Source organism: Lagopus leucura, unplaced genomic scaffold (assembly GCF_019238085.1).
Source record: "Lagopus leucura isolate 7727_CA_CO unplaced genomic scaffold, USGS_WTPT01 Super-Scaffold_73, whole genome shotgun sequence".
NCBI lineage: Eukaryota > Metazoa > Chordata > Aves > Galliformes > Phasianidae > Lagopus > Lagopus leucura.
In genome coordinates, this window is record NW_024962252.1 from 41,395,876 (window position 1) to 41,423,575 (window position 27,700).

At 36.6% G+C, this 27,700-nt stretch overlaps 1 protein-coding gene across 2 annotated transcripts in view; it reads right to left on the minus strand.

The window, feature by feature from the left end:
• MAN1A1 (mannosidase alpha class 1A member 1) overlaps positions 1 to 27,700 on the minus strand; it is a 132,811-nt gene that overhangs the window by 12,294 nt on the left and 92,817 nt on the right. For both annotated transcript variants that reach the window (XM_042876209.1, XM_042876218.1), the window contains exons 6-8: positions 16,021 to 16,144; positions 14,552 to 14,645; positions 10,677 to 10,792 (exon numbers count right to left, since the gene is read on the minus strand). In XM_042876209.1, coding sequence (XP_042732143.1) covers positions 10,677 to 10,792; positions 14,552 to 14,645; positions 16,021 to 16,144 — 334 coding nt within the window. The remainder of the gene's footprint in view (positions 1 to 10,676; positions 10,793 to 14,551; positions 14,646 to 16,020; positions 16,145 to 27,700) is intronic.

The window sequence follows — 27,700 nt, forward strand, 5'->3', positions numbered from 1 at the left end:
GATTGTATACTTTTAGCATTGGATGCCAAGTGAAAACATACCTAAATTTTAAAGCATCAGTAAATAATGAAGTTTTCTGTATTTTAAACAAATCCTGTGTAAATCAACCTATAGAAAGAGGAATTAAACACAAAGGGGAAAGGGATGAGAAATGTATTCCTTACGCATTCAAACAACCTACTCCAATGTGGAAGATGAAAGAATTACAGGGGTTAAGGTGATGTGAAACTAAGTGGTCATGTATTCCAAATGCATCATCAAACAGCTTTTCTGTCAGGTTGAAAACTAGTAGTGGAATACCTAGGTACAGCTTTTTAAAATAATGTTCTTTGAAATGTGTTTTCTTTCAGTTATCTCATTGGGTATGAAGTACTTTAATGTATAATTAAAGAACTGATAGAACAGAGTTCATAGAATCTGCTCCAAAATGTACTGCTGCGTAAACAGGCAAAGGGAGCAGGTGCGTGAACAGGTGAAATTTATGAGAAGATAGAAATTGGTGGAAAACTTCCTACAGTTCCTTTCAGCGTGCTGTTCACATTTTTGTAAGAGTTTGTGTACTCCAATAGGATACCTTACTGCTAGAGCACACAACAGTTTTGTGGCAAATAGCTTTCAGACGACTGAGGCATTCTCAAGGATAAGTAATCTAAAATCAAGTTCAGAAATGGAAAAGTCTTAATTTAGTGACGCTTCATTAGACCTGACAGCAGGGTATCTCTCCATCTCATCAAATCAACAATTCTGTTAATGCCTGATAGCACTGTTGGTCACTTAACAATCGATTAAGAATTTATTACAAAAACAAAGAAATTAAAGTTTGATTGATAAATAAATTTACCTATACTGCCTTTTTTTTTTCTAATGAAAGACGAACTGAAGCATTATTGTACCTGACAGAAATGACAGTGGTCATACGCATTCAGAAGTACTAGAACCACACCAGACTTTATTATTCTAGTATGAAAATGGATTTTGATATACCAGTAAGCCTTCAGTATTGTTTTTTGTTCCCCTCCTTTCTTTTCCTTTTTTTTTTTTTTGGTCTCTGGATAAAATGTCAACTGAAGAAGATAACATCTATTGGAGAAATTTTAAAATCAATTTCAGAAGCATTAAAAAATAACCTGATGCTAATTGATATTAAAATGTTGCAAATATAAGTAATTTTCATATTGTTCATCCTTTGGAAGGAACATTATACATTATCCTGATTTTATTAATGAGCCCTATTAAGAACTAGTACTTATATTTATTTATAGTTATCTTCACAATGTAAGCATTTTATTTAAAGTTATTTTCATTATGCAGTTGTTTTATATATTATGGTCTCTCCAATTGCCTTGTTATTTTCAGTTTAATTGCAGAGTCTGAACTCTAGAGTGGCTCCCTCAGCTGCTCCTCAAAAGATATGTGCTCCAAGCCCCTCACCATTTTCGTTGCCTTTCTCTGGACACACTTCAGGGCCTTGATGTCTTTCTTGTAGTGAGGGGCCCAAAACTGAGCACGGTACTTGAGGTGCTCAAAGAACTTGATAGTAAAAAATATTTAGTATTATGAAAGATCAGCATAACTAAAAGGCCTCAAAGATGTAAATGATTTGTATATTAATAGATCTATAGCCCGCATGAGTACAACATATAAAATAAAATCCCCAACATAACTATCAATTAATGTATTCTCCAAAATTATAAACTGTACAGACGACAGTGTTTAAGATGTATGGTAATGCCTCCCTTTCCCTCACAAATCCAGCTTAAGTATGGTTGGATTTCAGAATTTAGTTTGAAATATTGATAAAGAACTACTTCTGGAATAATGTAGTGTTTTTATAATGCATTAGCATATTACAGTGTTTTCAAGGTAAATAATAAACAAAAATCAATAATATTTCAATTACCAGTTCAGAATCTATATCCAGTGTACCACAGCCGTTCAATATCCATCCACTGGAATTTTTAAACAGTTCAGTTCAAACATTTTAATACTTTTACAGGTTAAATCTGTGAGCACTTTTTAAACAGAACATAATTTTTATTTTTATTTTTTTCCAGAGCGAATTTCACACAGCTTTTAAGTGCCATCAGGACAGACTGAACAAAGATTTTTGTTTTTTTAAATAAACTTGAGGTCCAGAGAACAAGGTTAAAACACTGGTTGGAATGAACGGACAAACGCTTAAGGATAAAAAAATCTGAAGACAAAGTTAAGAAAGTAGTAGGATGAGGAAGAAAGACTATCAGTTTAAATGGGAATATAACAAGTGTCTGAACTTGAGGTGTAGGATGAAAAGCTTGGGCTTATGAGCTCATAGCTAAATGCTGATTGCTATCTGCAGTGCTGTGGGTGAAGTTCTGGCAAGGAGCTGAAGTTGCGAAAACAAATCATTATAAAAAAAGATTAGGTACCAATTTGATAAGGATCCACCCAAGTGAAAATTTCTATTTGGCAGAATTTTCAATTTCATACTCAGAATCAATTTACTTTTGTTTTGACATAATTATCTACACATTTCAAAAAGGCAAACATTTATTTTAAGCACAGCTCTAGTATAACTAAGAGCCTGTCTACAAATAACCCCTTTTGAGTTTCACCACTTGTGAATAAAGTTTTGTCATATTTTCACTGTAGAGACTATTATTTAATTTTACTGCAATGAATATGCTCAACATAAACCAATAGACAACATCTGCAAAAAATCCAAAAAGCTACAAGAATGTGATCTTTGATTAGCTGATAATACATTATTGATGGCTAATTGTTAGGAGCCAGCACAGAAAAAGTGGCTGCAAATGCTTGTTCTCAAAGGGATCAAGAAAGGATGTTACCTGCCACTGACTGGAAAAAAAAAAAGATATAGATAATCTGACTCCAGACTATACTTGACAAAAAAGGAAAGGAAGGAAGGGAGACTAAAGAAAAATAAATGCCTGCCAGCTATTAAAAGAAATAAATTCACTTCATGTAAGGGCTGTATGGTATGTGGTTTGGAGTAAGCTCTTTTAGCCAGACTAACTCTTATGACTGATTCAGTTCCTGGCAATTTTTTTGTGTTCGTATGCTTTTATGCAATGCTCTGCTTACAGTCCTCACTACAATTAAGCTTTTAGCTAAACTACAGAATTACAGAATGGCCAGGGTTGGAAGCGACCTCAAAGATCATGAATCTCCAACCCCCTTTCCACATGCAGGATCACCAACCTCCCCATTTAATACTAGACCAGGCTGCCCAGGGCCCCATCCAATCTGGCCTTGAACACCTCTAAGGATGGGGCATCCAAAATTATCTTTTTTTTTTCCCCATCTTGTGGGAAATTATCTCTCTGATACAATAACTGTAAAAGTGCTAGAAAATTCACTTAGAAACACTAATAGTCCCTTCTACATTTTGTATTGTGACTCAAGTGTACCTTGTACTACTCTTGGCATCTTTCTCGTCAGTTTACATTATAAAATTATGCCTCTGCCCTGTTTCTTAGTTACCCATTTCCATTTCACCCACGCAGTTCTTCAGTATGTTGGTGCCCTCCCTGGGGTCTCCAGCACTATTTGTGATTCAGGAAAATAGGATTCTCTAATGCTAGTCTGTCAGCTTTTCTAATGTCCAGGGATTGCAAGGGACAAAACACAGTTTACACACTGCCTTTTCCCCACCTCTTCCTTCTTGTGATTGAGAGAAGTCCTTCATTTACCCTTTGAGTTGTTTAGGACATAGAACCGGATTGCTTATAGAGCAAAATGGATGATATATAATTTAAGTAATCTCAGTGTTCAAGTGAATTAAGAAAGGAAAAAATATCAACAAGTTTATTGTTAGTAGAGGGTATTCTCATGGTGGATCGTGTCACCAAGGAAGAAAAGTGTAGGCACAGATGCAGGCTTCTCAATAAAAATGTCCTGTACCTATGAAAGTCGCTAAATTCAACATACACAATACAAAAAAGTTAACTCTGCATAAGGAAAAGAGATGACAAATGATAAACCACAAAATACAGTGAAAACTTACACTCTGCTTCTTCAAGCATGTATACATTTTAACTCTCCTTTTACAAAAACTGGTTTATTATGATCAATGAGCTTCAGCAGCTACATCTATTTAAAGAACAAAACCCAGGCATTTCCTTTCCTACCTCAAGATGTCACTGTAGCTGGAGATAAAATTTTCTTGCAAACCAGAGTTATCCATTTCCCTTCAGTAATAAATTTGAAACTTCAAAAAAAATCATCTTTGTCCTCAACTTCCTAGGCTTACAATGTTTGCCTTGGGGATAATTACAACTCTGTATGCTTCTTTATAATAAAGCACAATAAATTATCTCAGTCCACACTTTTAATACATTTTTCTTCCCCTAGGGATCTTCTTAAACAGTATTTTGACAATTTGAAGCAACGATGAGCATGAGAGAGAGTTCTACAGCATGGTATTTCTAGGAATTCAAAAGTGGCAATTTTTTTTTTTTTTTTTGCTTTTCATTTTAGTATTTATGGCCTGTATGAGTACAATTTATTGCTTTGAACCAGCATAAAACAGGCAGGTCAGGATTACTGTGATTTCACATAGTTTGAATTTGTATGTCACATGTCCGTTTTACAGTCTGAGTTTCTTTCAGCATCTTCTTTATATTGAGTTGATCTAATGCAATAGGTACTTTTCTTCACCAGTCTTCACAGTTCATACAATGTATCATTTGTCCAAAATTCCAATGAGTTTAGTCTCACTCCAACGAGAAAAGATTGAAATTTCCATTTTTCCATTATTACTGCCATTTTGAAGATGGTAGAAAACACATCGCACAAGTTTTTTTCTAAACTTAAATTTTGTATTCAACTTAAGTATTACAAGACACGAGTCATGTGAAAGCATACTGACAGAGAAGCTAGCATAAAATAGGAGGTTTGAGCCTTTGCTACCGTTATTCAAATGATTCAGGCAAAGAAAAATGGTACGGTTTCCACTTGATATTCCAACTGCTTACTGAACTCTGCTTTTCAAAGACAAAAACTGAAATCTGAATACAGAAGAATTTTCATTTGTTTAAAGTCTATATGCAAGAAACATTTTGACATAAGAAACACTGTGAAGCACTTACTGCTTTTGGACTTGACATGCTACAAAGACAAGCTCACATATGAAATGAAATATGAATGAAGTAATGGAGATACCTACATTTTCAAAATGGAAAAGTTGGCAAGCATTTAACTACTGTGATACCTATCTATCTGATCTCTAAAAGATGATTAAGTTCTAGAGGAAGGCTGATAATTTACTTTTGCCTGAACATCTACTTATATATTTTTGTCTGTAAAGGCCTATTAGTGTCTCCAAGAGCACCAATGCTCTTGCACTAAAGGTACTTAATGCTCTCTGCTACCAGAAGGCAAGAGTTATTCACATTCTTCAAACAGTATTAACAGAATAGCATGAATCAAAGCAAGACTCCAAGTTTCTCTCAAAAATTTATATTATCTATTTTCTGAATGTTCTACAATAAATATCTGTCCCTCCTGGCAAGTTTTTTGCTGTATTAGCCTTTGGAAAGGAAAGAAAAACAGTGCAAGTACTAAGGATACAGCTGCTCAGACATGACAGGACTTTCTGATGACAAGAGCAAAGCCCCAGGCAAAATGGGGACAATTTCTCTTGCAAGACTTTTCTGGTTAAAATCCTCCTTCAAGAGCTCAACAACTGTACAGCTTGCTGCTTCTCATGATAGTCCATAAACAAGCAAACAAACAACAAAGTACTTTTTACAGTCCAAACACAGAGATTGCATAGTTCGAAGTAAATCATTAACATAAAAATCTGCAGAAGCCTTTTTTAAGGCTTTAGAAGCTTTGCTTTCTGTTACAGTCTCAAAATTCCTCCCATGCTTCTGACAATAGAGGAAATCTAGCTTAGGAAAGAAAAAGGAGCATCAAGTCCTCTGGATGTCCTTGCCCCGTAAGCATAACGAATCTCGTGTTTCTGCATAATGCAGCTTTAGTATCACTACACATAGAACACTAGTGCAGCGATATGATAAATATTTTTAACAGAGCATCTGACAAACTGTGTAAATAAGCCACACATTTATTCATTCTCATACACTTAAGTCATAGACAAAATGAGACCCTCCCTAAAATGAGTCCACAGCCCTACTGCTTCACTGAGCAGATTAGCTCCAATTGAGCCATGCTGTCTGCTGATGCAGATTTATCCCATTTTCTACTTTCTTGAGTGCCAAGAAGTGCTAAAATAGTTAATGTCCAATTCATTAATGTACTTTTGGCTTTGCTCAGCATGAAAAATTATTCTGAGTTGTTGCAGTTCTATCATTGTCCATATCAGTTATGTAGTTTTTAGGATTACTGTAATAGCAAAGCAAATCACTTTAAGTGACTGAGTGGAAACTGCAATCAACCCAGAGCAGCCACCAGTCTGTCACCACAGTTAAATATACCTTCTTGAAACCCTGGAGATAAAAAGGTCGTATCTGCTACTATCATGTTTCATTTTGCTAACAACACATTGCTTGGTCCCTCACTTCAATGAGAAAGGAGTCTGAGTGGCTTTGTTTTATTTATCTGAACTCTTGGACAGTTCTGAGAAATGTTCATTGCGTAATGTTGACAATTAAATACATCACCACTACTCCCAAAATAAGTAAATAAATAAAAATTACTCACATAGCTTCCCTGAGTGTATATCAAGGTTACTCTCAACTGCTACCGAGACAAAAAAACAAACAAACAAAGACCCAAACCAAAGAGATCCTCTATAGTTTGTCTGAATACTCAAAATTCTGAGGCAAACATTGGCTTTTTTTTCCCTTCAATACCCAAAAAAGTTTATGACATTCCTTAACAGCTTAATCCAGTCTTGCAGAAGGCTAAATTTCGGGAGTGTGCTGTTGACATCCAGCAGAAATTGGCTGTGACCAAGTTTCACAGCACCTAGACTTTTAGCTATTTTATCATTTTCTATTTCCACATTGTCAGAAGGTAACTACTTCCCATGTCACAGTATTACTTCTAAGCAGTTGTTATCCAGTGAAAGAAATTAGTAAATCTGAATGCCTAAAAGTACACCACCTTTTCTGCAGAACACAGCTGCTTTCCTTTCTGATACCATGGGGCCACTGCTGGCTGAACTGAACTAGCTTGGGAGATGCTGGTGAGGGCTTCCCCCTTCTTCTATAAAGTTCTGCTGAGATGAGGCACCTCTCCCTTTAGAGCCCTCAGATATGGTGCTTATTCAAAAATACACTTAAGAAGGAGATGAAGGCAGTGTCAGAAAGAGAAGAAATGCTTAGGGTATAGAAAGCTGGAGGCAACGATCGGGAAAAAATATAATATGAAAATTAGGAACAGATACCAGAAGAGTGTGAAACAACATATGAATAAAAGTAATGGGAAAATTACTATTCAACTTTTAAAATGAGGGCTGGCATTCAAGAGAGGACGATTTGATGCAGTTGCTTATGACTTGCTGTTGCTAGATGTGAATCCAGAAGGTTCATTTTTGCTCTAAATTATCATATTATTTTACCAAACCTAATCAGTTGTCCTTCAGAGATCAACTGTGCTAGCTGAAAAGAAAGCAATGTTTCCTGGGTGCTTGCAAAGACTGAAAGTTTGTTCTACGGTCAATAAAATCCTCAAAGTAGATTACGTTCTATAACTAGATGTTGCATGCTTTCTGTTCAAACTAGCTTAAGATCTCTTCCTTCCTAAATTACGTGAAGGACATTATATAAAATAATGTATTACTTTTCAAAAGAAAAAAATAACTTACTGTAAAAATACATACACCTGTCTCTATGCAAATTCTAGAGTTTATGAATCTCTCTGATGGCCTTGTAAATGCATTCAGATTGTGATCTGGTATTCAAAACAATATCTCTGTCCCTTTTCCATGAGAAATAAACTTTTCTCAAATTAGCATCAGCCTCACTCATGGCAAATAAAAAGTTTTTAAACATAGTTTGGTATCTGTATAATCAATGGATATTAAGATGTTATAATCACAAGAGAGTTAGGCAAAATAGACCAGGACAATAAGGAGAATAAATGGAAGGCTTACCTACAGAAAGCACCAGAAGAAGGGATCTCAGAAGAGAACCTTCCCCTCTGGTAGCCAGCTCTTAAATAGGTCCAGGAGGGGTGCAGCCTGGCTCCACCCCTTCCGGCAGCACAGGTGAATTGCCTTCACCTGTGCTCCTCTGGCTGACTCATGGCTCACCTCAGGTGATCAATCAGAGGTTCAGGCCGTGACTCAGCAGTTCCCATACAGTATCTCATTGTATATTTTCATTTGTGGTTTCTGGAGAGCAGGAGATATTGAATTAGGCATCAAGCCCTAATGTCACACTTTTAGAACTTGGTGGGAATATGCAGGAACAAATGGCTGGGAACAAATGTGCCATTCCCTTTGGTGTAGTCTTAAAAAGAAGCTGGAAGCACTGAGGGAAATTAATCTGAGAAAATATGACGCAGACTCAGAATACCCAAAATGCAGAAGCTTAGTCATGAAAGACTGCAGTTTGTGCAGACACTTAAATTAAAGCTAATTTAGGTAAGTAAAGGATCAATAGCAATAAAGCCAATTTCAGGATGGATTTCAAAATAGCCTAGTCACTCTGGTAAAGAACCTTGCATGTCAGTGGTGCCCAAATAATCTGCAATTTCTATGATACTGCCCTGATGCTGTTATCTGGACAGGCTACATTGCAACATCAAGCTATTCCCTCCACATGCTGCATGTACTCTTTCAGCTTTGATATAGATGTACTGCACTACAGAAAGTCGAGAATACAAACATAGCTCAGATACCCACACAGACACACCTAGCCAGCCTAGCAGGCTGCAAGAGCTGTGCAGGACAAACTCCTGGCCCTTTCCTCCATCATCCAGGAAAGAGCATACAGGCCTCTGCCTCACTTGCATGCCCTGCTCAGGAGTGATCCAGACCCCTGAGTCTTTACCACACATCCAAAATCAGGGCTGGAAGCAGGGGAAGGCAGATAACAGCTTTAGGAGTATCACCCATGGAAGTGCTTGTCTGCCCTTTGCTCCCTATTGGTAGTGGGCAGCAACATTCCTCTGCATTCCCTAGGGGACAGGGAACAGGATGCACAATATCACTGCATTAGCAATATTTGGCCTGCAGCATCTTCCAGAAGAGCAACTCAAAAAAAGAGCAAAAGAGGACTTTTTTTATTGCACATGTCTGTACACTAGCACTTACTCTGTGTAAGAATGCATTTAAAAGAAAGAAATGACGTTGTTAAACCAGTGAAAGAAGACTTTGAGGTGGTTCAAAATGCCTTTCACAATAAGAGGAATTGATATTGTATTACCAGATACTTTGTTCTTGCTTTTTGGCTGCTAACCTAATGGCTGAGCTATTACAATATCACTGTTCTTATACTATAACTTCAAATATACTGAAATCCAATTTAAAGTCCACCTTTTGCTCAGTTATCAGTGGAAATGAGGCAGACCGCATCCAAATCTGCACTTACAAAATTAAAGGCAGGATTTTCTTAGCAGAGGATGCTCAGTTGTCAAATGTACTACCAGCAGGGATCACATCCTCCCTCAAATCATCACCATATGACTTTTCTCTCTAATGAAAAAAGTACTTCCAGTGAGTCAGGGCTGTATTTTTTAATGCCACCACTTTCTGCTGTGTGGGAAGTAAAAAGAGACTTATGTCTCTTCTCTAAGGACTGCATTTCCAGATGTATGAAAGAATAAGCAGATATTACTTGGCATCTTGAAGTCTTGTCTGCTGAGGCACTGTACGTACATACAGTTAATAAGAGATAAAAGTCCCAGACCTAGAGAGCTTACAGTCAAAACAGATGAAAGGATGGGAAAAAAAGAAGTAATATTATCCTCTTTTTTATACATATGAAAGCAAAGAACAGAGAAAATGGGTCATTTGCCCAGACTGCAAGGGAAGCCTGTAAATATGGATTTAAACGTAATGCTTCACAAGTTTCAATCCAGCGTCAAAAAAATATTATTTCTCCAAAAACAGCATATTAAAGGAAATACCATCAATAACAAAGCAAATTGCAGACCAGCAGGATCATAAATAAAACAAAGCATTAAAAAAAAAGTATCAACAATTCTGATTTTTGAGAACTGTGTCCAATTTGAATGATTGCCTGTTTCACAGAGGTTGGTAAATGTGTGCCTTTTGTAACAAAAAGGCATTGCATAACAAAATTTGTTTTTCTGTTAATATTATCTAACATAACACACTGATCCCTATTTTGACTACAGTCAAAATACTGTAGTGGCTGAAGTATGAGGCTGTAACACAAAAGAGGAATTAGCTTCTGAATATATGAAAAGAAAAAAAAAAGACATTAAAAGAGTCTATACAAAGAAAATTCAGGGAAATATTGAACTTCTACCTGAGAGCTAGTTCTAGATTCATTTCTGTTGCATACTTTATGACCATTTTTCAGTTGAAGAAAATTTGCTATACTTTAAGACTCTCCTCCCACTTCCTTCAGTAGACGCATTCCTCTACCATTTATATTTGATGAAGTCTTAAAAAAAACCCAAAAACTAATTCATTTTAAAAAAGCACACTCTGGTGGCAAACACATAAATCTCTCACATTGTTAGGACTATTAGAGATTAGATTATTATGGCAAGGAAGATTTAAATCTCTCATTTACCTGAACAGCGCCATAATACATTTTCTTGCCTTCTTCATCTGTCTTGTCTGACATCAGCCATGCCTTCAGCAAATATTCATAAAAGCTATCCCCAAGCCCTCCAATGGAGACATGATCTAAAAGGCAATACAGAAGTTCAACAGCAAGTCCATCTTTAGCACAGACAATAAAATACAATTACAGTTTTTAATCGCAGTAATGCATTTAAAGATGTCTCACTGCTGACTTTTTCACAGGAGTTCATGGAACAGAAACAAGAATTTATATGAATAACATTTATTTCATGTTTAGTAATCTATCTCATACAAAAATGTATTAACCCAATTTGTTTTTTTTATCTTAAAAATATTTTTTAAAAAGTAGAAAATGCTGTGTAATTTGAGAAATACTTTCCCCTTGCTTTTGTTTGTTGTTTATCAAATGATGTGTCATTTAAAACACATCACAAAAAAGCACAAATGTTTTAGTTCCCTAGTACTGAGGCAGATTTATTTTATTATTTACTTTATGGTATTTGAAAATTTCAATCTCTCTCTATGCTTAAAAATACTATTATGTTTTTCAATATCTAGTTGGTTGTCAGGACACAGCAGTGGTTCTGTAGGAAAAAAAGACTTTGTTACATGTGCAGAAGATTATTGCTCTCATGTTGCTTTATTCTGTCCAGTGCTTACTACATGAAGCAGTGCAGAACTACAAGCACTGTAATTATTTAATTGGACCCATTTAGGACTTGGCACTGCAAACACAAGTGAAATCACTGCACCAGCCACACAAGAATTACTGGTGGTTGCATAAAGTTGCACTAGCTTCCTCTCAAAGAGACTCTAGAAGATTCCTGGCAAAATTTTAAGGGGCTACAGTATGATTTCAGCATAGATCTCCTAAGTGCATAAAATATTACAGCTAGAGAGTGTATTTCTTTAAGCTCCGTTAAACCAAGAGCACTAAGTTTTCTTTTTGAAGTTGATACTGCCTTGTAACATAAAGGGACTTAACAAGTATAATGTCTTCTCCGAAAGTTTTTCAAAGTGTTTTACTGGGACTAATCATTTATAACTGTCAATTTTACAGTAGGGAAGGAGCTTGACAATTTCACCTAAGACATCCAGGATGGAGATGTGGATACCACATATTGCACTGCAAGTCAATGAGTCATTTCACAAAATTCTGAGCATGAGAAAAGCAGAACATGTTCAGTGTAATCCAGGCTCATAGAGCAAGATGCAGGAGAGTCAGCAGTACAGACTTCAAGCTTCCCAATACCTTATTGGTCTTAACTTCAGAGTTATGCCTCTGGTAGAATTCAAAAGAGCACAGAATTTTTTATTTTGGGACTCCCTAGTATCTTCTCTTCATTGAATGCATCCTTCTGCCTACTGAACTGGAAAGCCATGTAACTGCAGAAGATAAGAATTTTTTTTCTGTCCAAATTGTATTAGGACTTTTTCCTATTCCAAATTTATTACAACTATTCTTTTCTTTCTCCCATAGCCCATCTATACAAAAAATAATTTACTTTTCCCAGTGTATCCTCTCCCTTTGTCTAACAAATACATTGTGCCATCAAATCTTGATTATAGGCTGCTTTTTTTTCTCCCCCTCCTCTTCTGAATGAGATATATTAAATTTCTGTAAAGAATATACCATTTATTTAATTAAACGTTCATGATCCAAATGGAAAGGAGGCTCCCTAAAAAAATGAGAACATTTTCTATGATGGAAGGCTGATCTTTGAGCAGCAGCATTTCAATGACCTTTACAGTTTCCTAAATAAATTACCATAGAAACCTCTGACATTTGCAAACTAAATAGCACACGCATAGTTTCATCAATAATAAGCCCTGTTATTATATACATTATTGTAGTAGACAAATCCAACTGACACATGCTGCAGCAAATCACTGTCAATTTACTGTCAAAATAACAAGGTCTAAATGAATTTACAGGAACAATGGCAGTGATCCAGCAGCGCCCTTCACAGTTACAGCATTACTAGAGAAGAAATGTTCAGAAACTACTCCCCCCGCCCCACTTGACGTTTGAGAGCAAATGTTTCTGTCTCGTACCAATTACGGGGCTAGGCTTTCTTTTCCTGTTATAATCAACTGAAAACAGACTTGAAAAGCAGTCTCAAATAAAATATCTCTCAAGTCTTTTATTCTGATGGTCTACTATGGAAAAAAATCAATGTCTGTAAACAGAAGCAATTGAAAGAGAATCGGAAGAGATGCAACAAGTAAAGATCAAATTTGCTTTTGCTGTTTCAGCATGGTAGGGACTGACCTGCATCAACATTTGTGTTCATCATTTTCATGTGCTGGAAGCTAATTTCTATGTCAATACTACAAGCTATTGCAAAGCAAAGGTGGTATAAACTGTAATTGTTACTGTGTATGGCAACAGAAACCGGCATTCAATGTAAGAGAGGAGTACATAAGACACAGTTACATTAAAAACAGGGAAATGTGAAAGGCTGTGAGGTAGCATCAGTATTTGATTACTATAAAACAAATAAGGCAGAGCCACTAATGGTGGCAGCTACTGGCAAGATTCCCTCTTGTTCAGCTCACCAAAAGTATAATTGCATGATTGCAGAACTAAGCTTAATGCCATACCCACAATGCCACAGATCAATAATGCTCCTTGAGGCACTCAATACTATTGCACTAAATAAGGGAGTTGGATGCAAATTAGGGAAGCTGTTGGTTAGCCCAGTGCCAAAAAGCTGAGTTTCTGTGGTTGACTGAAGCCAGTGAGGATTTGAAGTTGGCTGAACACAGGCTCACAAAGGCATGAAGGTAGTCTTCTGATCAAACTCAGTGCTTATGGCTTTAGAACAACACTTCCAATGGAAAGTGTTATCGTTTTACAAAGCCATGTTAAACCAACATGGGCAACAGGCAAGCACAGACCTCAGAGCCAGTACAAACACGCTAGCTGGTTATACACACTGAGCTGCCACAGGCCTGTGGCACTGCAAACTACTGCATCCAAGAATTTCCCCATTTATTTACCTGTTTCTACCTGAGCTTGGTCTAACCAGCCCCAGCAGTGATAACAGAACCACATCATCTACTTATGTGTATTCAGATCAAGATATTTCATCTTACTACTTTTCTTTCAATAATAGAAGGAAGGTAAATGACTTTAAGAGTGGAAACATAAGTGGGATAATTGCTGACTGAAAGTAAGCAGGAAAAATGGAGAAAGTAGTAGGGTCTCTGAGACTATATTCCTGCACATTGCTTTGGCTTTGAACATGGGATACAGAGTGGAGAAGGCAATGCATAATGCATACAGGCCCAGTCATCACAAAAGAGAACAGTAGTTCAAAGACTTCAAATGCTTCTAATTTTGGTGTCTCTGGTAATGATTCCTGGAGAATTAATGCTATGACCGTTCTTTCTAGTTTGATTCCTCATTTGTTGCCATTGAACTTCAATAGAAATCACAGCTGATATTAAGCACAAAAAGTTGGTGATTTGTTTTTTTTTTTTTTTTAAATCTCCAGTGGAGCACACCTGACTAAAAGTGTGAAATTTGATTCAGATGAAATGATAATGTTTCCTTAAACAGCTACTTTAGAGAACACTTAAGAATTTTCAATAAAATAATTTTATAGTCTACAAATTCCTTTTCAAAACTACATATTCAGATGCCTCCCTGCTTCTACAAGCCATATTGAAAGCTCAAATAAAAGTACATTAAAATACAGCAAGTAGGAACATTATTTTTAGAGATGCATTTTTTTGCATTGTGTAACTCAGATACAATATGAAGAATCAATAAAACACATATCAGTGACTGAAAGAAATTAACAGCTGCAGACAGCAGTTTGGCAGCTCATAGTTCTGAAGAACTGATCTACTTACGCTGGCCCCATTGGCCACTGCTGGGATTCAAATAGTTGGGGTAAAGGCCTTCTGGTTTATCCAGGCGACTTAGAACTTTTCGAATATTCATTACCTATTGGAAGGGTACAGAATACTGAGCACTGATACATTTTTCCTCAAAATAAAACAGCATCAGTACAAAAGTCTTGAAGTACAAATACTTCAGCGTATACACAGTGTCTCAATATCTCTATGTAATCATATTATTATTAAAAAAAAGATTCTCTAAGCTGACATCATCACGTAAATAAGCTTCAAAAACCTCTGGAGTTTCTGTGCTAACTGTTAGTAATGAAACACAATAGAAGAAGTCTTCAAAGTTAAGTTCTTACCACACTGAATATTTCACCCCTCCACAGTGTATTGAAATTCATGGAAGCTAGTTGCCTTAACTAAGCTCAGCTACTTCAGCATTATATTCCCCATACTCCCAGATCAGAAATAGGATTAAATACTTACGCTCATCACCTAGTCTAGATGCAGAAGTGAACTGTAAGGCAATTTTGCCTGGAAAGGAGAACACTGCTGGAACTGAGCTTCTTACATCCTAACTGCCCAGAAGAAACTGATCCAGCCCTAAGCTTTCCATTAGCATGATTAAGGAGCTTGCCACAAATAAGTGGCCTGGATGAAATGACAGTTCAGATGCTTTGCAGCTGATGCATCCAGTATAACAATTTATTGCAAAGAATATAAATTAATTTAGACTGAAATTTAACTTTCACAAAAAAAATCAAAGATGGCAACCTGGGAGAAACATAATCATGATAACCATAGATCAGAAGTAGTAACATAAAAGTTCTAATTGCTTTATTTTTACATCCTTAAAGTTTAGAGATCAAGTGAATTAGTTCCTAAGACAAATGATAAATTAGTTCACACCAAGCCCTAGAAGGATTTCTACTGTGTTACACAAATTGCCTTCTGCATCTTGATGTGGCTTTGCTAACAGCCAATGTCTAAATGCAGACTGCAAGGAGTCCTCGACTTAATGAATAATATGAACACTTCCATGCAAAGCTTATTCCAGTGTTTCTTCTTTGTCAAGTGTACCAGACCTTGAACAGCTTGTCTCGGTGTGCTGTGAAGTCTCAGTCTCTAAAGGGTTTAAAGAGCAGCTTACATAAACATAATTCCTGCTTTTTGCAGCTACAGCTTGATTCCACTTTGAAAAGAAGCATAGGCTAGAATTTTTAACATACTCACACACACACATTTTTATCACTCTTTAGCTGTCTCTTAACAGAAGAAATGTTAAACGTTAATTACCACAAATGTCACAAGATAATTAATTTATCCTCTACATTTGCTTGCAGATGCTTCTTGCCCGTCTGCCCCAGAAATCCAAATAGAAAAATCCAAATCTAAACAACCAAATCTTTCTCTGGAAATATTACTCCAATATGTGATTTATCTTTTAGAACATAATTTTTAAGGAGCAGTCTAACCTTTTCAGCAAAGACAGGGTTCCCAGACAGGTGGCTCAAGTGTACAAACTCCAGATGCAAAGTCCCAAATTCTGCCAAAATGCTGCTGCCACCAGATGCCCAGGGCCAATTTCGACCGATTCCACTATTCAAGGGAAGAGGGTAGAAGAGAAACAGAAAACATGAGTATCTTACACAATGCCAACAAAATATGTGTAATAGAGATGGTTACTAAAAGAAAACAATGCATTTAAAACATCTGTGTGGGAAAGCATGCTTTCAGCAGCCTTCCATGGATTAACCATAGGACTTCAAATTACTTCACTCCAGCTTTGCTTAAAAATTTTAAGTCCAAACTTAAGGTTTGTAAGATTACTTCTCACAGCAATCCAGTCTTCTAGCTTACATACAACTCCAGTGCGTGCCACTGTATCAGTGTTTCACAGTATAACATCAATTAAATAAATTGCAATGAAAATCTTCTCAGACCTCACCTGTTTTCCCTGCATTTATCACAAACTGCAGTTCTAATTGTTCTTATTCAGAGGACAAGTAGAAGGACAAGTAGAAGGACAGACCTAAATTATGGCATGTATACATCACAAGTCTTAACTTAAAAATATATGCAGCATATCTTTCTTAACACCTAAGAATTTAACTGGAGTAGGATATTTAGGCATTGGACGCTTTTAGCAGGATGACTAATGTCAGTTTTAATTAAGACACAAAGACATTTCACAGTAAAATTAATCTTGGGAATTGTACTAAGAGTAGATAAAAGCACATTTATTGATAAATCCCCAATACAAACTAATACTGGTTGAAATTCAGAAGAAAAGGGCTGTTAAAGTTTCATTAAAAAAAAAAAAGTTTTTTCTCCTCGAAATTTTCAGCAGCAATATTCAGATCTCTCCTCCCAACATTAAAGAAAAGATATGAAAAATAAATTACTAAAGAAAAAACTTTCCTGAGCTGGATGAATAATAGCATCTAAGATCAGCACAAATGTTATTAAGTGCTAAGTCTCATCCTTATTTTCAAGTAGTAAACAGCATTACAGACATCCACGCATAATTTAACTTTACTTTAGCACATGAGCAGTCACTAGAGTCATCAGTTAGCACTTACACGACCATGAAAAGTGAGCACTCTTCCTGAGGTAAACTGTTACTCAAATGATGAAAATAATCCCAAATCATTAAACTTTAAAAGCAGAATAAAGATGACAAATAAAGAACATGTCTGTGTTCTACTTAAATACCATGGCTTTAAACCTTGCAACACCTTTGGCAGCCTGGTCTTGAGCTGAAAGCAGCCTTGAAGCTCACTCAAGTGCCACCAAAAATAAACCCAGAATATTACCTCCTGACAGATGAACTTACATTGCCCCACTTCTGAAGTACCATAGCATGTGCCAAATATTTCCCCATAGGGATGCTCCACATTTTTTTTCCCAGACCGCATTAACTGTTCTTACTTGAGCTCTGAGTGGAGAGAGAACTTGGCTGAGCAAAAGGGAAGAGATCAGTAGAAGCTCTCCTGCCTGACCATAAAGACACAAGGACTGGGACACATGGAGGTCCTCTGATGCACGATTGCCCAAAACTCCAAAGGAGAAAAATATTTCTAATCTTGCAGAGAAATTCAATGAGATAACCAAGTCAGGGTTCTGCAAAGATGCAGACAAGCCAGCTTTTATACAACAGAAAAAGAACAGCTTTCTGGGATCTGAATATCACATTTTAAGAGCAATTTTACGAAGAATAGAGTGTTTTTTACATTTGATGAAGACAAAAATGAAGAAAGCAAACCCAACTGGCTTGCAAGCTTTCTGCGCTTCAAATACTGTTGGTAAAAAGTTTTCCAAATGGTGGCATAAAAACTTAAGATATTATTAAAAATAAGATAAAGGTGAGTACTGCTGATAGAATCTGGGAACACTTATCTGAAGACTGAAGAACTGACATCACCAGACCAATCATTCATCTGAGAAACAGGCACCTTCTCAGGGCCATAGTGGTCCATAATCCTGTCTCAATGCTGACATCTTGAAGAAAATATTTTAGCTTGCTCCCAGATTACCCATACTAATAGAGTTGACATAACACATTACTAGTAAGCAGAGCTGACCAGAACAAAGTGAAATTTTCCAAGGTTTTGAAAGGTTGCTGCATTATGGTGCAACTTGCAAAAACCCATCATTTTTTCTATTAAACTCTTCAATAAGTCTCAAAGTGGAAACATTGAGTTGTTCCTGCAGCAATGCATCAACCAAATTTGGCAGAAAACATATTAAGTTCCTACCTGTGCTCCACCAGGACTTCTGCTGATATCAACACATTCTGTCAGAACATTTTGATGTACTGTGTTTTGTTAATCAGACAACTTTCCAAACACAGCTATCAAGAGGTTTTCTGCATGCAGCAATGTTTACTTGAGCATCACTGCAAGGTTTATCATCAGTGGAAGATTCTCTCACTTAAGATGGCTTGAGAGAAAAAACTTACCTCTTTACTTTTAGCGCAGCACAAGTAGAAATGTCTATGTTGCATTTATGTAATTTTTAACATATCTTTAATTGACTTCATTTGGGACAGCTGTTTAGAAAAATATATATAAAGGTATTCCTGGCAAATCTGCAAAGTAATGATAATATCTGCTTGTTTTTTTTTTTTTTTTTTTTTTTTTTTTTTTTTTTTTTTTTTTTTTTTCTGATGGGCATTCTAAGTCAACACTGACAAGCTTTTATCAACAAGTGATAGAATTGAAGGATTCAAGTCTTCAGATATTTTCCATGCATCCCTCAGTTTGGATGTCTAATATTCTTTCTTATATTTCATCTCTTGGAGTAACAAAGCAGATAAATGAGCAAGGAAATGCAGTAGCCACAATATTGCTCCATTTAAATTTATGCCTACTTTAAGGTGGTATTCAAGAACACACAGCTATGCAGATAGTCAGCTCCTGGAGAAATATTACCAGATCAACAAAGCGCTCAGCATACAGAATACGAGAGATTTCATACTCTCTGACGCTTTTTAACCAGGGAAATTAGACTTCATTTTATGTTTAATGGACTCTAAGCTTAAAAACAAAAAAGGAAACAGAAGAGGGTGCTTGTAGAAGGAAGGAGTAAGAAGAAGCCACACTGATTAACCTTGTAGTTTCAGATTAGTGCTAAAATAGCATCAGTTTGTAGGACGCTGTTTTAAAGTATACTTAGAATTATTGAGTCTATAATCAAGTTATTTATATTACTTGAAATTCATAAAACTTTTCTTTTCTTGTAAAATATGAGTACACCTTTAGAACTTATCTTATATTATTATAACTAGAATTGTGTGGTTATGTAAACTCTAAAGTGAGGATGTGGATCAGAACAGCATATTTAAGTAGGACCACTGCTGTTGTGATTTCCTCACAGGAAATATGGGTTGCTGGTAACTCAACCCAGTATTTTTCCATCAGACCACTGTTGTTTCTTTTGTGCATAAGAACAAAAAGTATCAGAACCACAGTTCCTCCAAAGGATTAAAAATGTCCAAGGAGAGGGAACCACAGAGGAAACAAATATTTTCAAGTTTTTTTTAAACTACTGAAACTCATAGAAACAATAATATTTGCAAGATTATTGTTATTTTGTTAGTCACATCACATAAAGTAGAAGCTAATTTTCAACTGAAAGAAACAGTGAACCCATAGGGACACTACACAAATACTTCAATGGGTCAAAACACCTAAAATTCTGGCCATCAGTGAGCACCACTGTTCAGTCTTTGCAGACAATTTATTATTCGCCATTCTTTCCCAGAGGGTAAGTTAGAGATAGAGTAAGACTTCAAAATATCAATGTTTATTGCACGATACAAAAGCTTAATCTAAGAGTCAGTATCCTTCTGCAGAATTGGCCTGTAGAAAAGGTAAAAGGATAGAATAAAAGAGACCCAGCAACAGCAATTTGAAGTGTTGAGAGCTGCTGTTATCCAAGCCTTTAGGATTAATTATGAAAATAACTTTTTACAGCACTTTTAAAAAGGCTGCTCAGCTATGATGGTGGGTGGAAATACAAAATGCTATAACAAAAATCAGAATATAGCACTAAGAAGAGTCCATTTAAATTCACCAGTCACGAGACTCAGCTTGGAGAAAATGAATGTTACTTCCCAAAGTTCTATATGAAAAGAAAATACGTCTGGAGAACACAACTAGAAACCTCTTTTAAAAGGAACCTGCATGAGCAGGACATCACCTAGCCTGGCCTGCAGACCCTGATTCACATACCTCATTCCACTCAGTCAGCCACCCATTATCCATGATGGAGAGGGACCTTCCCAGACTGAGGTAAAAAGGAAGGAAAGGATGACAGAAAAATCACACAAACTTTCCTACAGCTTTTTGCATATTTTTTATCCATCTTCCCCTCCCAGTTCCCTTAGGAGATACTTCTTGCTTTATCTGGGGGCTCAGCCTCTGGGAGTGTGCACGTTATAAGTAGAAAAAAAGTAAAATTATTAGCTGTTCTGTGAAGGAAAACATCATCCCTCATTTTTTCCTCCCAAAGGAAGCCTGAATTGCCATGTGGTTATGTAGATATTTAGTAGAAACTTCTCAGATTATTTTGCAGGCATAATGTAATTACTTTTCCAAGTTTCAGCTTTAAAATTATAACAACACGAGATTCAGCTACATGGCTTATATCCAAGACTTGTGTAATTTAGCCTACTGACACTGTATATCAATGAAGAAACCAATCATAACTGATAATATGGAAATGGGAGAGCATACAAGTCCAAGGAAGTCCAAGTCACGGAAATTAATCTCTTCAAGGGCTCCTTTGATGATCTGTACAGGGAGATAAGTGAATTAAATCACTTCATAGAAGAGATTTAGCTAAAGATGGAGTCTTTCTTTTCACCGAGTAAACCCAGAGAGACTCAACTCATCCACAGCTAGCCTTTGACAGATGCCCACATCTCCCCAAGATTTCAATTAATTTCTCAGGTATTGGATGAATTTGAAAACTCTTTGCACATTAATATAAATAGCAAAAAAGTAACACTAGAGGTTAACACTTTTTTAATGCTATTTATTTAATTGTAAAATAAGATTTTCCTAGTTCACAATTCATTATTAATCGTCCTTTTTTTGGATGGGCCACCTTTTAAATGACATTTGAAAAAAAATATTTCAAGATAATTATTGAGCAGAATTAACTGACAAGAAAAGAAAACCTTTCTGCAGTATTTTGGCATGGAAAGTAGAAGTCCTTGAATTTTCTATTTCCATATACCCAGTCAGTCAAAGCTGTACAGATGGTGCCATATGTTGTGATTTACTTAACACAGCGCATTATAAACATATCTAACATTTCTATTGTAGATGTAATAAACATCAAATTTACTATTTTTTCTCCATTATTTCACTTCAGTGAGAAAAAAATTTCTAAGGGCATATTTCATTTCAAGAAAATGGCTCATTATTTTCATGTATAGCATTATTTTATTTTTACTTTTTTTGTATGAAGAAATGCCTTTTTTTAATAAAAAAGCCAGTATGGCTACATAATGACTAGTTACGGCATTGCTAGCAAAATGCTTATACATTGTAAAAGGTTTCAGTGTATTTCTTATCTATCACCACTAGTCTTTCATAACAATATTTTGATTTAAGTAAATAAATTAAGTCTATTTAGAACAAATGGAATGAGGACAATAAGGAGTCAGATTTTCATTTACATGCTCAATATCCATTTCTCATTTAAAAATATATATATTTAAAAGACTAAGTTGCAATGGAGTCAAAGATGACACAAACTATGTCAAAATCCTAAATAAAACTTACTTGCTTTCTTCATTACTAGACAAAGAAATGGATTTATAACCAAACATTCAATATATTCTAAATAAACTTTGCAAGATACAAAATCCCTCAATATAAAATTAAGTTAATAAAGGAAAAAATATATATTTAATGGTTACTAGAACCGCATACTATGACTCCACTGGCTAAGGAGTCACTATGGCAGCAAAAAAGATGTTATTCTCAGATGTTATTTTCACAGAATAACTAATGTTTCATGCATTATTTAGGATTGCCACCTCTGAAAATGCTTTCATAAGAATGATTTTTTATTTCGCCCCAAAGGGAAGCATTTGTCAATATATCATAAAAATTAATGAAGAGCGGCTTCTTCTGTTCCCAGAAGCCAGTGCTGATCCCTTGCTTCCAATTTGCTAAGAGAGCAGTTATATCCAATGCCACAGCTCAAATTGGGGAATTTATAGGGTGAGTTGGTTTTGATGCCTTTGAGAAGAGATTCGCTGTAAACCTCTGTGCTGTCTCCTTTCTTGAAAGCTTTCTCCTTTCTTGCAGCTAACTGACATTGCTATTCAGCTGTGGTTTATGACTATAAAAAAAAAAAAAACTGTGAACAAAAAAAAAAATTAAATTAGAAGCTTATACTTTTTAAAATAAAAAACAACATGTGCCACAGAGTGCGTAGGCAATGCTAAAGGATAAATTACAGATTATTATTAATCTATTTCCTTCGCACATCCTCTCCCCAAAGGATACAACATACGACATCTTGGTGTAAGGGTCTGCCTTCACAGACAGTGAAATTGATGATTTATTTGCTAATGCCTCAAAGATATTTAATAATTTTCTGTTTTTTCTATAGCATGAATGTGTTGCACCCCTATCTTACGAAAGAAAGATAGGAACAGTGAAATCCCAGGCTTGTCCAAGCCACTGCTACTGAGCTTTCACCCCAAGTCCAGTGGCGCCTTGCCTGCAAAATCAGATGGAGAACCTGCAACTAGGCTAGCTCAATGTTTGTAGCCCTAGCAACAAGCATGAAAGACCTCACAGTCCAACTTTTGCTATATTGCAAATAACTTTTTACACTCCTGTGTGATCCCTATTTCCCTCCAAGCAGCATCAATCCAGGCAGATAGAGCTGCTGGAGCCCTGAGTTGTCCACAGCATCTCTTTTCTGAGAAAGGAAAATTATGACAACCTGGTTAAGCATCTCTCACACAGCACCTCAACAGCTGAAGGCAGCACAGAAAGAAACTAAAATTAGGTAGCTAGCTACATGGCACATTTTGATGTCTGTTTTATTCCTTGGTGTTAGGAGAATCTTTCAGGCAAGTACTAACAGCTGGTTAGTTTCTCATCTGTGATGATGAATGAATAACCATTGCCCCTGCCTAATCATTGCCCAGCTGGTTGCTTCCTGCTCAGCTGAGCTGCCCCCTCCAAAGACCAATCGCTGCCAGCAATTACCTGGTGAGGTGATTCCTAGGGATGCTGACTTAGCAGAAGGATGCAGACAGTGAATTAGTGCCATCAGCAACTGCAGTGTGCAGGCTAGCAACAAAAGTAGTTACTCAATTTTACAGTACTACAGGGGACAGAAACACTTCTATGCTGAAATGTCAGGCAGAACACAAATGGTTTGTATACTGTAACAAGTGAGATAATGAAGAGTTATTGGCCCTGGAGCTATTAGTTTGAGAACATTAATTTTCTCTGTTTGCCTAGTCATATGCAGTGTCAGCACTAATGTATGCTGATCTCCTGACAACTCTGTACTGTCAGTGCAGGAGACACATCCATTTGTAAGGGAGGCACATGTTCATCATCATCTAGCTGAAGGCTGAGAATGAGGGTAGGAAATGTCAAGTGCTGTGTCTGACCATTCATAATTCGTGAAACGATTAGGACAACTCTGAAGAGATGCTAACAGAACAGCTCTGAAAACAAGAAGCCTACTTTTCTCCGTGAGGTCCATTGGGTTTTTCAAAGTTGATGTAGGTGGCACACCTCCACAGACCTAATAGAGACTTGTCTGTAAAAGGGCAAGAGAAAAGGAAACGCTCCCCCTATCAGTTTTAGGAAGATGGGTCTGGTCAGAACATTTGAATGATTCTTGAGAACTAACAGGCTTTTTAGACTCCTTAGAGTACCTATGCACATTTCTTACATTATCAGAGTGGTTAATTTTTCCAAGGACAAAAGCTCTCTTCCTCTCAACATTTTGCCTTTCCCCTTTGTTGAGAAATGTACCCAGCAACCTTTAAAGGTCTCCTGAAATAGTAACTATTTCCTTACAGTACTTGCAGGCAAAAAGTCAAACTGCTAAACAATCATGCAGTGTGTTTCAAGTGGGCTGATTTCCCTCAAGGTGACCATTCCACTGGTGATCTCTTTGTAAACTGGTCAGAACAGACAGAGAGACTGAGGAGCACTGTTAATAGAAAAGTGGGAAGAAACAGAAAGTGGATGTGGTATCAGCTTGTGCTGTGGCCTCCTTCAGGCTTGGTTCCTACCTCTGAGAAAGGTTGTCTCAGTTGAGGTGTTGAAGGAGTGTACACATCCAAGTCATGGGCTGTGACATACCTCTAAGTGTTCTGCCCAGTAAAAAAAAAAAAACAAACACTGTTCAATAACATCAAAATTTAATCTCATGACAGCAGGACCAGTCTGCATGGTGGAAAAATTCTTGTTTGTCCTAAGATTGGAGTCATGATGGCAGCTGGGGAATAGTGAAATGAGCCGACACCAAGGCAAATGGAAACAGCAGCAGAGGAAGCAGGAGGAGCCAAGAGGCAGGCGGGGACCAAAATGAAAGGAGAACCAAGATGAAGAAGAAATAGCCTCATCTAGCTCTGGGGAGCAGCAGAGAGTAAGCAGAGGCAAGCGAAATTGGCTGTGGGAAGATCATGCTTTACTGTATGCACTGAGGTCTGACAGCTGCTGAGAATGAAAAATAGAGCACTCCTTCCTTGGGCTCTGAAAAGCACCAGACACCATTGAGTACTATGTTTGTGATCTGATACATGGATTCTGAACATTTGGATCTAGCAATGTGCCTAGTGATGTTTAAAATAACCTCACCAGCCCATTCATGCCAAGTATTCATCTGCTTTGTTTATGCCAGATTCCTGCAGCATTTCTCAGAGGAAACACATTACATTTCTTTAGGACTTCACCATCAAAGATTTTACAGCCCTTGTGACTATCAGCCCTATAACACTTAGCATGTTACTGCTACTCTAAAGGGGAATCAAAGCCTGTGGAACTGGCATGGTGAAGTAAAATAACGGAGTTTATGAACACTGAGCTTGTGTATGCACTCACATGAAGGGGAGGTTGAGAAAGCGAGAGATAATTCATAGGCTGGCCGTGTGAAAATTCAAATATCACTATTAGACATTGTAAGTGCTTAAAGGTAATTTTCAGTGTCACCATTTAAAACTATACTTGCTAATGTAATAATTTCTGATTAAAGTTATCTATTTGAGCACAGCACAGTCCTACATATGTCTGACAATATAACACTGAATGAACTAAACAATTCGTGTTTCTTATTACTTTATGCACTAAAGGTTTAATTAATCAATTTCCAGGGGCTAAAATAAGAAGAGGGAATATAGCACAGAAGATGAGGGCAGGGGATAATAACCAGCACAGAGTAGTTTTAATCAAGTTCCTGAAGAAAAGTGAAAATAACAGGAAATGAAAAGTCATGAATAGAAGTCTAGAGTTCTGATATCAGTGCAATAAGAAGGTGTTAGAACACAATTTCCTACTACAACTTGTGTAATTCACTGTTGGTGGCAGTCAATTTCCCCCTACCAAACCTAAACAAACAAAAATCTCCCATTCCCCATGAAAAACTCCAAAGCCTGTCTCTGAGAAGTCAACTGAAAACGTATTTCATGGTGTTTTCACTGGGGAGGGGATTGAAAGAAGAATTTTGGAAGAGTCCATGACAAACATTATTTAAGTATGCTCTCTTCCTCTCTGTCCTGCCTTTTAATTCAGAAGGCAAATTAACTTTGTCCAATCCTTAAGCTTCTTTCAGATCCTCACATTGAAATAACATAAGAATGCTTTCTTTCTTAACCCATTATAACCACTGCAATCAGTACTCTTAACCTACACTGCTCTGCACATCTCTACACAACTCGGCTTCCAGTTTTATATAACTTTTCCAACATTTAACATTTAGGCTAAGCTTTTTTTTTTTTTTTTTTTTCTTTTTCTTTTTCTGCTGAGGATTTGCTACAAATTGACATTCAGACTGAAAATCAGATATTCCTTCTTCTAATATAGCTGCAGTAGTTTCAGTTATCGGACAGCTTGTTGCAAGACTTGCAGCTGCGACATTCATACAACGATAACATTAACTTACAAATGCCATAGATTATACTTACATATGCACTTACAGATCTATATCTATCAGTCTAAACATGTATAACACAGAGGCACCACTGTTGTTGAGGGATACCTCTCCCTTCAAGTGTCTGCTTTCACAGATTCTTAGCAGCAGTATGAAACGCTACGGAAACAGAAATCTGGCTCATTGAGACGGACAGCTTGTCTGGATAAAAAAAATTGAAGTAGTCTTTTTCAGACTACTGCTGCTACGATGTAATCTGTTTTGACAAATGCTTTAAGAAAAGTATAAATGTCCCTTTCATCCAGTCTGCTTCAATCTTCTTTCTCCTTACACACACATTGCTGTGTCACATAAATCCATTTATTCTGGGATCAGATAAATGTTTGGTTTTCTTACTGCCAGTGTCTATGAGCTTGATCCCTACTCACAACCAACAGAAAAGCTTCTGGTGATTTCAGTAATGATCAAACATTAAAATCCTGTAACTGACATTAAAATGATAGCAGAGATGACAAGTAGTACAAATATGCAGGGAGTGGAAAGCGAGAGTTGAGGTGGAGAGGACAACATGCATTTCAATAGCAACATTAAGCACAGAAATTACTTATCCTATTAGGGAAGAAGCTGAGTAGTTTCTACACGCAGTGTAGAGACTAAGCACAGTCTTTGGAAGTAAACGCAAGGCATTTCAGACTGACTGGGTAAAATAAACCAGTATGTAAACAGCAGTAGTAAATAGGAACGAATCATAGAATAACAAGGTTGGAAACGGCCTATAAGATCATCCAGTCCAACTGTCTCCTCATCACCATTGCCACCACTAGTACTAAACCATATCATGCAGCACGTCATCCAGACGCCTCCTGAACACTGCCAGGGACGGTGACTCCACCACCTCCCTGGGCAAACGTTCATTCAGTCCTGCACTGAGAATTCATGCAGCCTAACTGAAATACCAGTATCGCTATATAAATCCTTTCAACTCACAACATTGAGATTTGGAAACTGGTTCATTTACTGGAAACCAGCAATACAAAGAAAAAAACTGACGCTTCTCGATCCTCTTCCCAACAGTTTATGTCCTAGTTTATGCACAGCTTTATCCTTCAATCTATTTGAGAATCCAGATTAAATTGAATTATTATAAAGGAAGTCCTTAGTTAAAAATAATTTACAAACTTCTTTTCCCCACTTTACACACGACACATTATTCAGTATAATTCAGGCAATTTCATGATAAGAAGCTACTGCTGTTTTTCTCAAATGACATTAGTCTCAAGCATATAACTAGTCTTGTAAAATACACTGATATTATTTATAATTTTCTGATTTTGAATGTCATGCTTGTGCCCCAAACATGATGCAATGCTGTTTCATTACATACAATTTAAATTGATCACATTTTTGTAAATGAATAAACTGTCTCATTGTTCATGTGATTAAACAAGGGCTAAAATGCAATCAAATCCGTTAACTAATGAATAAATAAACAGGCGTATATCCTACTATCTA